We start from the raw sequence: 12612 nt of genomic DNA, 5'->3' as shown, positions 1-12612 counted from the left end.
TTCGACCGCTTGCAATGTACCCTGTGCCATCTAAATGCTCACTCTGACGAGATGAAATCAAGGCCACAGCCCTTCCACAATGGGTAACCCGATTTAACCAATAGTGCAATTTCTGAAAACACCTTCTCGATGGACAGTTCCCACTGGATGAAGATCTTAGACAGACGGGCTAAAGGCTGGCCGATAAAGAAGCCCAGCGCCCACCACTTTTGACCGCTCCGAGAAAGCGTCCGCTCTGGCGCTTCAGTGAGGAACAGAAATTCCCCGGGAAGACTCAACACTGACTCTTCAGGGGAACAAGGACAGATGGTCGGTAGTGACCTAATGGAACAAGCCAGGAAACAGGAAGTGAAAACCTAGGCTTCTTTGGAGAAACAGAGTAAATGAAGATCCTGAAGTCCAAATCTGGATTATGTATTGAAGTGACTTTTGCCGCCTTCGCTGCTGTACCGAGAAAAGCTTAAGACGACAGCACCACCTCCTGGATTTAGAGCTCCTGGAAAAGTTAATTCAATGAATCAGGTAATAATAATGATGGTATTTGTCAAGCTCTTACTATGTGCCAAGCACTGTCACAGTTCCTGGATCCCAGGCAGAAAAACTCCTTTCTCCCCCCAGACTCGAGAACAGTAAACTCGGCCCCTTAGGTTTGATCACGATGGGCTCTTTGAACCCAACCCATGTCTCCCCCTTCTAAACTCTGGGCCCATTGTTGGGGGTCCGTCTCTATATGTTGCCGACTTGTGCTTCCCAAGCTCTTAGTACAGCGCACTGCGCACAGTAAGCGCTCAATAAATACGATTGAATGAACAATGAGGCAATGTGGTCTGGGGCAAGGTTTTCAATCTGTTTTCTAAAATGCACCCAGGTGATCTCATGGCTTTTCAATCATATTTATTGAGTACATAGTATGTGCATAATACTGTACTAAGCGCTTTGGAGAATGCACTACAACATCATTGGCAGACATGTTCCTTGACCACAACGAGCTTACAGTCTAGAAGGGGGAACTGACATAAGTCTTTCTGTGTTTCTGGGCATTTCTGTAAGCTTGCTGTGAGCCGGGAATGTGTCTACCAACTGTTATATTGTATCTCCCGGACACATAGAACAGTGCTCTGCACACAGTAAGCACTCACAAATAAAATTGATTTTCCTCCCTTTCCCTACAGCATTTATGTACGTAACCATCTGTATTTTATTTTAAATAATAATGATGGTATTTGTTAAGCACTTACTATATGCCAAGGACAATTCTAAGTGCTAGGGTAGGTACAATGATGATGATGATGGCATTTATTAAGCGCTTACTATGTGCAAAGCACTGTTCTAAACGCTGGGGAGGTTACAAAGTGATCAGGTTGTCCCACGGGGGGCTCACAGTCTTAATCTCCATTTTACAGATGAAGTAACTGAAACACATAGAGGTTAAGTGACTTGCCCAAGGTCACATGGCAGACAAGAGGCGAAGTGGGATTAGAACCCAGGTCCTTTGTCTCACAAACCCGTGTTCTTTCCATTATGCCATGCTGCTTCTCCAGTTGTCTCCCCTTCTAGTCTGTAAGACCCCATTGGGCAGGGACCGTGTCTATAGACTCTAACATATTGTACTCTCCCAAGCACTTTGTTCAGTGCTCTGCAAACAGAAAGCACTCAATATATACCATTGATGGATGGATTACAATCGATTGCTGTGAATTAAAATAACCACCCAAACTAGAAAATCATTTCTATAATTCATTCCCCCAAGATGGTCGTTATCAGCCATGCTGTACTGAATGCTCAAAATTTGAAGGGAAAAAAGCACCCAAGCATCTTAATGAAATTGATTTTTTCTTCCAGCAGATGCAGTTTCAACCATCACCAACTACGATTCTGTTAAACCTCTCCCATCCATACCAAACTTTTGAAAGAACATGTTTAGAATAGGAAAGAAATGAGTCTCCTTTCTTCCTAACTCTCGGTATGTGTCACGAAAGTAAACAGTAAGTGACTCATCTAGCCTTAATCTGATTAATCTCAGCCTTCAGATTGAGATTCTTATAATGATAATAATAATAATGATGATGATGGTGGTATTTGTTAAGTGCTTACTATGTGCCAGGCACTGTGTTAAGCATTGGGGTAGATACAAGATAATAGGGTTGGATGCAGTCCCTGTCCCACACTGGGCTCACAGCCTGAATCCCCATTTTGCAGATGAGGTGACTGAGGCACAGAGAAGTGATTTGCCCAAGGTCACACAGCAGACAAATGGTGAAGGCAGGATTAGAACCCAGGACCTTTCAACTCCCAAGCCTGTGATCTATCCATTAGGCCATGCAGCTTCTTACTGACTGTATATATGTTTGTACATCTATACATGTATGTATATATGTGTATATATATAAACATACATGTATGTATATATGTTTGTACATATTTATTACTCTATTTTACTTGTACATATCTATTCTATTTATTTTATTTTGTTAGTATGTTTGGTTTTGTTCTCTGTCTCCCCCGTTTAGACTGTGAGTCCACTGTTGGGTAGGGACTGTCTCTATATGTTGCCAACTTGTACTTCCCAAGTGCATAGTACAGTGTTCTGCACACAGTAAGCGCTCAATAAATACGATTGATTGATTGATTGATTGGCTGGGGCCAAATGAGAGGGAGAAAGAGAAAGACAGTGTTGAGTGTGGGGCTCAGAACAGCTTTGTATAGTTTGGATGGGCGGGGGTCTTTTACACTTTAAGAAAATCAGACTAGTGATGCTGCTCTCTTTTTTATGGTGTGTGTTAAGCGCTTACTGTGTGTCAAACATTGTTTTAAGTGCTGGGGTAGGTACAAGTTAATTAGGTAGACAGTCTGCATGGAGATCACAATCTAAGTAGAAGGTAGAAGAGATTCATTCATTCATTCATTCAATCGTAGTTATTGAGCGCTTACTGTGTGCAGAGCACTGTACTAAGCGCTTGGGAAGTACAAGTTGGCAACATATAGAGGCGGTCCCTACCCAACAGCGGGCTCACAGTCTAGAAGATGAGATAAGAGATATCTAGAAGATAAGAGATATTTAATCCCCATTTTACAAATGAGGAAACTGAGGCACAGAGAAGTGATTTGCCCGAGGTCACACAGCAAGCAGTCAGCAGAGCCAGGTTTAGAACCCAGGTCCTCTGAGTTCCGGGCCCGAGCTCTTTTCACTACCCGACGTGCTGCTTCTGGGTGATTTTTGTGATCGTTTCTGGGTGCTCACTTTTCTCATCGTCTTCCAGTGCTCTAATCAAAAGAGGCATGATATGGAAGTAACAAGTGTTAAATTAATTGCATTTATTGAGCACTTTCTGTGTGCAGAGCACTGTACTAAGCACTTAGGCGAGTACAAGATAACAGAGTTAGTAGACGCGTCCCCTCCCCACAATGAACTTACAGTCAAGAGACCGACATTCATATAAATTATGGATAACGTACATAAGTGCTATGTGGCTGAGGGAGAGGTGAATAAAGGGAGCAAATCGAAATACAAGGGTGACGCAGAAGGGAGTGGGAGGAGAGCAAATGAGGGCTTAGACGGGGAAGGCCTCTTGGAGATGTGCTTTTAATAAGGCTTTGAAGGTGAGGAGGGCCATTCATTGTCAAATATGAAAAGGGAGGGTGTTCCAGGCCAGAGGTGGGACATGGGCTAAAGGTCTGTGGCGAGATAGACAAGATCAAAGTGAGTAGGTTGTCATTAGAGGAGTGAAGGGTGTGTGTACTTACGGTGAACGCATGGAATAGAGAAAGTTTAAAGACCACACTCTACACATTACATTCATTCATTCATTCATTGTCGTATTTATTGAGCGCTTACTGTGTGCAGAGCACTGTACTAAGCGCTTGGGAAGTACAAGTTGGCACCATCTAGAGATGGTCCCTACCCAACAGCGGGCTCACAGTCTAGAAGGGGGAGATGGACAAGAAGACAAAACATATTAACAAAATAAAATAAATAGACTAAATATGTGCAAATAAAACAAATAAATATTCATTCATTCATTCAATCGTATTTATTGAGCGCTTACCGTGTGCAGAGCGCTGGACTAAGCGCTTGGGAAGCACAAGTTGGCAACATGTAGAGACGGTCCCTACCCAACAGCGGGCTCACAGTCTAGAAGGGGGAGACGGACAAAAGACAAGACAGATTAACAAAATAAATAGAATAAATATGTACAAATAAAACAAATAAATATTCATTCATTAATTCAATCGTATTTATTGAGCGCTTACTGTGTGCAGAGCACTGGACTAAGCGCTTGGGAAGCACGAGTTGGCAACATATAGAGACGGTCCCTACCCAACAGCGGGCTCACAGTCTAGAAGGGGGAGACGGACAACAAGACAAGACAGATTAACAAAATAAATAGAATAAATATGTACAAATAAAACAAATAAATATTCATTCATTCATTCAATCGTATTTATTGAGCGCTTACTGTGTGCAGAGCACTGGACTAAGCGCTTGGGAAGCACAAGTTGGCAACATATAGAGACGGTCCCTACCCAACAGCGGGCTCACAGTCTAGAAGGGGGAGACGGACAAGAAGACAAGACATATTAACATATTACATCCTACGGGCAAGAGAATTAGGCTTCTCCAGAAGCTCCCTTTCCTAAGCCAGGACAATCAAAGGACACACCCAAAAAAGAGAGACTGCTTACATTGCTTGCTGCCCTTCTGCATCCCAGATCTGTGAGAGGGGAAAGTTGTGCTCAAACGGGAGAGGCAACGTGGCCTAGAGGAACAACATGAGCCTCAGTGTCAGGAGACCCAGGTTTTAATCCCTGCTCTGCCTACTGTGTGACCTTGGGCAAGTCGCTTAGTTACTTTGGGCCTCGCCATCCTCATTCTGGCATTGGAGATGAGATTGTGAGCCCTTTGTGAGACAGTGACGGTATCCAACCTCATAACCTGTATACCTGTATATATGTTTGTACATATTTATTACTCTATTTATTTTACTTGTACATATCTATTCTATTTATTTTGTTAGCATGTTTGGTTTTGTTCTCCGTCTCCCCCTTTTAGACTGTGAGCCCACTGTTGGGTAGGGACTGTCTCTATATGTTGCCAACTTGTACTTCCCAAGCGCTTAGTACAGTGCTCTGCGCACAGTAAGCGCTCAATAAATACAATTGACTGATTGATTGATAACCTTATAGCTTCCCTAGGGCTTAGCAAATAGTATTCACTTACTAAATGCCATGATTGTTATAAAATCATCATCATCATCAATGGTATTTATTGAGCGCTTACTGTGTGCAGAGCACTGTACTAAGCGCTTGGGAAGTACAAATTGGCAACATATAGAGACAGTCCCTGCCCAACAGTGGGCTCACAGTCTAAAAGGGGGAGACAGAGAACAAAACCAAACATACTAACAAAATAAATAGAATAGATCTGTAAAATAAATAGAATAGATATGTAAAATAGAATAGATATGTATTCTTAGGTAGTACTTTGTACAGAGTAGATGCTTTGTAATTGCTGTTACCTCTCCTAGTACTGCTTCTCTAATTAATCATTGTAATCCTGGTATTCGTTAAGTGCTTACTATCTGGCAGACACTGTATTAAGCACTGGGGTAGATACAGGCTAGTCAGGTTGGACACAGTCCCTGTCCCACATAGGGCTCACAGTCTTCATCCCCATTTTCCGGATGAGGGAACTGAGGCAGAGAGAAATGAAGTGAGTTGCCCAAGGTCACCCAGCAAGCATTTGGCAGAGCCAGGATTAAAAACCAGGTCCTCTGATTCCCAGGCCCGGGCTTTTTCCATGGCTCTAAAATGGCTCTAACCTTGCACAAGACAGGCCAAATGGCCCCTGCCATTCAAACTGGAAAGCTGTGCACAAGAGCCAGAAAAGCCTGTCTGAAACCTCATTTCGAGGAATACTGAAAACTGAACCGTAATAACAATAATAATAAAAGCACCATACGAAACGCTGGGGTGGATACAAGAAAATCAGGTTGGACACAGTCCCCGTCCCACATGGGGCTCACAATCTCAATCCCCGTTTTACAGATGAGGTAACTGAGGCCCAGAGAAGTGACTTACCCAAGGTCACACAGCGGACCTGTGTCAGGGTCAGGATTAGAACCCATGACCTTCTCACTCCCAGGCCCGTGCTGCTTCTCTCAACCTGTTTCACTTCAACCAAAGTGGACCGAAGATTGGAGGAAGCGTATTCCTTTAACTTTCTAGGAACTCCATTTCCCGGAATCCTCCAGAAAAGGGAACTTTATGAAAGAAGCTGGGTCTGGCCAACAGGAGCCTAGAAAGAGTTTAGCCAGTCAACAAGGCAGAGTGTGCTTTTAAATCAGAGGTATTTAACCTTCTTTTTCCACTTGGCTCTCTGCTTCCTCAACATCACTGAATTGAGTTTAAGCCAGAGCACGTGTGCTCCAGCCCACGCAACCTTTGTAATCACCATCATTTTTATGAGCAAGAAAGCTTGTGTGATTTTTGAAGTGTGATTACCAAAGCTTTGGCAAATAGTGAAGAAATCAAGTTTGGATTTAATTTTCCTCTCCCCTGTTGCCTTCTCTGCATAAATCTAAATTCCCATGTGGCTTGAGAATGTCTGAAGCCACCATGAATTCTTTGATTCCCTCCCCAATTAACCCAGTTTGACCCGCTTCGCAAAACACCACCTGAATTACAGCCCTAATCCTGTAGTTTGGAAACATGAAGCATTTTAAAAAGAGTCCGCAATTTAACAAACTGGCATGCAGTGTAATGAAAGAACCTGGTAAGGCAGAACTCAGGCCCAAGAGAATTGAAAAGGAAAATATGACTGGGACTTGATGTGTGTGAGCTAGGCAAAAAAAATGTGTATACCAACCCTGTTGAACTGAACTCTCCCAAGCATTTAGTACAGTGCTCTGCATACAGTAAGCACTCAAAAAATATGATTGATTGATGAAGAATAGCTAATCTTTTAACAGTGGGAAGTCCCAAATGCTCTTCCGAGAGAGCTAAAGCTGGCATAGTTTCTGGCCAGCCCACAAGCTACCACTCCAATGTAGGCACATAGGGTGGTGTGGAAATATGAAACAAAAGATTTTTAAAAGCCCAAAATAACAGTAGTTATTTTTGCAAGAGGAAAATGGAATGATGCAAGCAAACGGAAAGAGGAAAAAGCCAACTAGAATGGGAAAGTTCAAAGCCAGGAAGTTGGGAAATACTGAAAAGGTAAATTGGAGATGAAAGAAGGCTAGTTCTTCCAGGAAAACGATTTTCCCCAGGCACTGATAAAACAGAAAAAAACCCAGAACAGAGGGAACAATAAAGATGGGAAATATAGCAAAACCAGAAAACAGAATAGGGACAGGTACTTTTCTTGTCAAAGGATTAGCCCCTGGTATTGCTGACTGAGCCTGCTCTAAAAGCACTGACCCAATTCTCTGCCATCTTACCCTTTAAAGAAATCCCCACATCTCCACCCCCAGCTCAAGACTAGTGATTTGCTTTGGCTGTCAATCAATCAATCAATCAATCGTATTTACTGAGCGCTTACTATGTGCAGAGCACTGTACTAAGCGCTTGGGAAGTACAAGTCGGCAACACATAGAGACAGTCCCTACCCAACAGCGGGCTCACAGTCTAGAAGAGGGAGACAGAGAACAAAACCAACCATACTAACAAAATAAAATAAATAGAATAGATATGTACAAGATAAATAAATAAATAAACATAGTAATAATGTCAGTGGTGCATTTTCAACTCCCTATCCCAAAGATTGCCAAAAAACAATCTGCCCTTTAGTTTGTAAGTACTCTAGCCTGCTGCTCCTCAGGCAGAAAGAGCTCAGCAATGGGAATCAGGAAACCAAGGTTCAAATTCTAACTTTGCTAGTTGGGGAATGCTTACAGCGGGCCGGGCCATTAGTGGTGAGGGTATCTCACCACCTAGCATGTTCCCCAAGGTGAACAAGCCCAAGTAGGAATCCTGATAAAGAACTGGCTAATGTGGGTGGCGAGTTAAGGAATGGTGGATGGGGCGACTACATCCCGGGTTAGGATGCTACAGCACAGCACTGGCAGTATCCTGTGGTCCCGATATATGAAATTGTCCCACGATGTGGTAGCCCCCCCACCCATACACGGACTCACTGTCCTCGGTGCCTCAGCGAGAGCATAACTGGGGGGGATGAGGGGTGTAAGCTGGGCTCTGCAAACCATTAAGACGAAACTCTTTTCCTCGCTTGACATAAGGTCTCAGGCTTGAGGCTTATCTGTTGTTCCAGACCTCAGCTTGAAAGAGACATCACCGTCGATCCCATTGCTTGGGGAATCAAAGCGCAGACAACTGAGGGTGAGGAAAGTGTCTATTTTTATTTACACTTCTGGCTGTATCCGTTGTCCTTCTGCACACAACTTGACTAAGGGCACAGCCAGGAGGTCACGATTTTAAAGCTATATCTTCATGGTTAGTGATTTAACATAAATGAAGTAAAAAAAAAAAAGGTTGAAGCCAATAAGGATTATTTTTTACACGGAGTTTCTTCCGCTCGCTTTCATGAGCCGAACCATGAACGTGCCCCTCTTCCAGGCATGCCTGTAAGTGTCAAGGATTATTTCAGATTCCACGGACAGCGGGGCAGACAGACCTCAACACGGAGGGGAGTTGGAGCCGGGAGATTGACATGATTTCGACCACACGTTCTCGCTTTTCCTTTGAATCATTGACATGCTAGTGTGAGTGTAATTTAAGGCAGGTCAGGGCGCACTAACATACAAAAACGGCAGCTAATCATGCTGGAAGGCAGCAACGCGGGGATGGGAGGTTGGCGGGGGTGGGAAGGGGAGGACCAGAGGGGACCCTTCCGTTTGTGGGCAGCGTTAGTCATCATCTCCGCCACACAGCAGCAGGAGGGCCTTCTTGTAGTCACCAGATGTATCATTCTGCAAATCCAATCCAGAGCATTAGCCACTGTGACTCACAGCTCCACTGGCCACAAGAAACTCCCCATGACCAGTTACACATACCTGACCTGTTTAGTCTCCAAACAGGAAATCCAAATGGATGACTCAGGTCGGGAGTTTATTGAAGAAATTTCGCTCCAAGTGATTTATTTATAGCCTTCCGCTCCCCTACCACACCCTCCCAAAGGGGCAGTGCCAACACAGGCCCCGCCTAACCCGCGTAACTTGGTCTTCCTCGTAACGGCAGGAAAAAATCAGGTAACCCACTTATCTTCCAACTTCATACTAAATTCAGTCTGGTTTTCTGGGCTAAGATATGGGTCTCCTACCTCTCTGCCTTCTCTCTAATAGATAGGAGAAAGCCATGATAATCAGTGTGGGCTTCAACCAAAGAAAGCTAAGTAGACCTTATACATGGAACCTCAAGAAAAGAAATTCGAAATATTGGGCGTGGGCACGACAAAACCACAACTTTTTTTCCCTACAATATATAGGAATTCTGTTTAAAGTGGACTGCCTTTTTTCCTCCTATAACAATTCATCCTGAATAATAAGTTTGTTCCTTGGCCCTTGGATGAAATAGGATGTATTCAAAAAGCAAGCATACTTTTCCCTATAAATTAAAGTTCAAGGTGATTTAATTCCACAGACAAAAAAGCACTCTAGAAATTATTTAATGCAGGGGAGGGAGGATGAAGAGGGAAAATCCCCCACTCAACTTCAAGACTATTTAGCATTTCGTATCTTTGAAAAATGTCCCTTCCCCTTAAATTTTGTAATAAAATGTAAAATATGTTTATTCAATAATACAGTGCCACATGACACTCCTTCTTAAGAGTTTACCTGCCTGACACTTATGAGGAGGGGGACTATTGTTGTTCCAAGGGAACCCAGGGAGCAGCCCCCATCTAACCCCAACAGAGCCATAAAGGAAAAGGGGTGACTTCAGGCAAGATGCTATTTTCAGGGTGGCTTTAACAAATATTTCTTTTTGAGCTACGTTATCTTAACCAGAAATCTAAAGCTTTTCTAGGAATGAAATTTGGGAGGAAAAAAAGAACAGATGACCATCCCCCTCTAGTCACATAGACTTGGAGGTTTTAGCAAATCAGATTAAGGGGAGATTCTGTTACCTGAATCATAGAATGAAGGGAGGTTGCAAAGTTCTTTCTGAATTCGTGTCTAATGTTAAAGAGATCAATTTCACTTCTGGAAACCATGATTCTCATGAGAGTATGATCATCCGTGCCGGCTCCCTTCAAAAGAAAAATGCAAATTAAACAGTTTGGATTTAATATGGGGGAAAACCAGCGACCAAGAGTCTGTGCACTTAAATGGTTTTTGTTTCTAATGCAAGCAAAGGTTTTTAAAGGTTTTTAGTCGAAATGTTTTGAATCTACTTGCCAGAATAAATGAAGTTTTAAAAGCAGGATTTTTCCACCAGGAGTCTTAAAATTGCCTTGATTAAAACAGAAACTCCATCTTTTCAATAATAATTATTATTATGGTATTTAAGCGCTTATTATGTACCGGGCACTGTACTAAGCACTGGGATGGACGTAAGCAAATCAGGTTGGGTACAGTCCCCGTCCCACATGGGGCTCACAGTCTCAAGCTCCATTTTACAAATGAGGTAACTAAGGCTTAAAGAAGTGAAGTGACTTGCCCAAGGTCACAGAGCAGACAAGTGGCAGAGCTGAGTTTAGAACCCATGACCTTCTGACTCCTAGGCTCATATGCTCTATCCACTACGCCATGCTGCTTCTCTGAAACTGTATGTTCTAGGCTCTTTGAGCAACAGTGGAGCACTGCTCCCTTCAAGGCCCTACTGAGAGCTCACCTCCTCCAGGAGGCCTTCCCAGTCTTTTAGACTGTGAGCCCACTGTTGGGTAGGGACTGTCTCTATATGTTGCCAACTTGTACTTCCCAAGCACTTAGTACAGTGCTGTGCATACAGTAAGCACTCAATACGATTGACTGATTGATTCCCAGACTGAGCCCCTTCCTTCCTCTCCCCCTCGTCCCTCTCCATCCCCATCTTACCTCCTTCCCTTCCCCACAGCACCTGTATATATGTATATATGTTTGTACATATTTATTACTCTATTTATTGATTGACTTATTTTACTTGTACATATCTATTCTATTTATTTTATTTTGTTAGTATGTTTGGTTTTGTTCTCCATCTCCCCCTTCTAGACTGTGAGCCCACTGTTGGGTAGGGACTGTCTCTATATGTTGCCAACTTGTACTTCCCAAGCGCTTAGTACAGTGCTCTGCACACAGTTAGCGCTCAATAAATACGATTGATTGATTGATTGCTGAACCTCCGCTTGACTGTGGTTTAAACTTGAGTACAAACTACATTATCTGCAATAAGTTGAATAGCAATAAAACCAGTGCAACAAATGATGTCTTTATGACTTCTGAGACACCATGTGGTAATATATCTATAAAGCTTTTCAAACCTCCCTTAAGCCATCACAGGGTATACTCCTAGAATTGCTCAGTACCACTATTTTTTTTTAATCAAAATATGGTTTAGGCTTAATCACACTGTACTGTGAGGCCTGTGGTGGCCTAGAGGGAAGGTAACAGCCTTGAAAGGCTGGAGGCCTGGGTTCTAATCCCCTCTCTGCTATGAAAACTAAAAAAAATTGTAAATATACTGGAGTGTTTAAAATAAATCACCTAGGAGGGCTGAGATAAAAATTTCAGCACTTAGAACAATGCTTTGCACATAGTAAGCGCTTAATGCCATCATTATTATTATTACTCACTATTCAAACGTACAAAACCTTGCAGAACAATGCAGTTTGGAGGTTGAAAAAAGTTTTCAAATCTAAGCATATTGTAAAAGTGTACGTGAATGGCAGTAAGTGGATGTGTCATCCTTTGAGCCCTAAGATTGGCAGGGAGGCAGCACACAGGTGCCCTGATTGGTTGCTGAATAAAAGGCACAAAAATTTCCAACCAAATGAAATGTAACTTCTTTAAATATTACACAACTGCATTACACAATTCCATAATTTAATTATATTAACAATGTGAATTGCAGTATTGTTTGTTGTTATTAATAACAACTACCCAAAAGAAGGCTGGCCCTTTAAACTAGAACCTCGGAAAAGCATGATTATATATATTTAGTCAGCAACTGAACAACTGAAGCATTAGAATTACTTGGCACTTTATAGCCATTTTTGTTGTCTAGTCAGAACAGCTGCCTTCTCCATTTGAGTAATTTTACAAAGGCATACCGAGATAAAAGAAAATTCTAAATTACCATTTAAATTTAATGTTATCTGGTTGCATTTTGGCTTCTGTTTCATAGCCAAACTCTTCACGCTACTACAAAAATGTAATGACATCGCATAAATTAAATTTAGCTACATATCTAAAGTGGAAGAAGTGATTATATAAATGCAAAATATCATTACTCTCTTTAATAAAAGTCCTCTAAGAGTAAAAGAGGTATATGGTCACTTTTGTTTCAACGAGGGGATTTTGTTCTTCAACAAACTGGTACTACCGTTAACTATTGATTCAGTGGGAATTAATGGGTTATGGAATAAGCAGTTTGAAGATAACACCACTGACCGTTTTCTAAACAAATTCCTATATTATTATGTCCATCGCTGGTAGAATTCCCTACAGCGTTGTCACT

General features: G+C 42.3%; 1 protein-coding gene across 3 annotated transcripts in view; it reads right to left on the bottom strand.

The window, feature by feature from the left end:
- Window positions 1-8337: 8337 nt before the first annotated feature.
- Window positions 8338-12612, bottom strand: part of ANXA5 (annexin A5) — a 71184-nt gene continuing 66909 nt past the window's right edge. For all 3 annotated transcript variants that reach the window (XM_038769182.1, XM_038769181.1, XM_038769183.1), the window contains exons 12-13: window positions 10082-10204; window positions 8338-8927 (exon numbers count right to left, since the gene is read on the bottom strand). In XM_038769182.1, coding sequence (XP_038625110.1) covers window positions 8865-8927; window positions 10082-10204 — 186 coding nt within the window. In that variant the 3' untranslated portion in view covers window positions 8338-8864. The remainder of the gene's footprint in view (window positions 8928-10081; window positions 10205-12612) is intronic.

This window comes from Tachyglossus aculeatus, chromosome X5 (genome assembly GCF_015852505.1).
Source record: "Tachyglossus aculeatus isolate mTacAcu1 chromosome X5, mTacAcu1.pri, whole genome shotgun sequence".
In the NCBI taxonomy this organism is placed as follows: Eukaryota; Metazoa; Chordata; class Mammalia; order Monotremata; family Tachyglossidae; genus Tachyglossus; species Tachyglossus aculeatus.
This window is presented reverse-complemented; position numbering and strand designations above follow the sequence as displayed.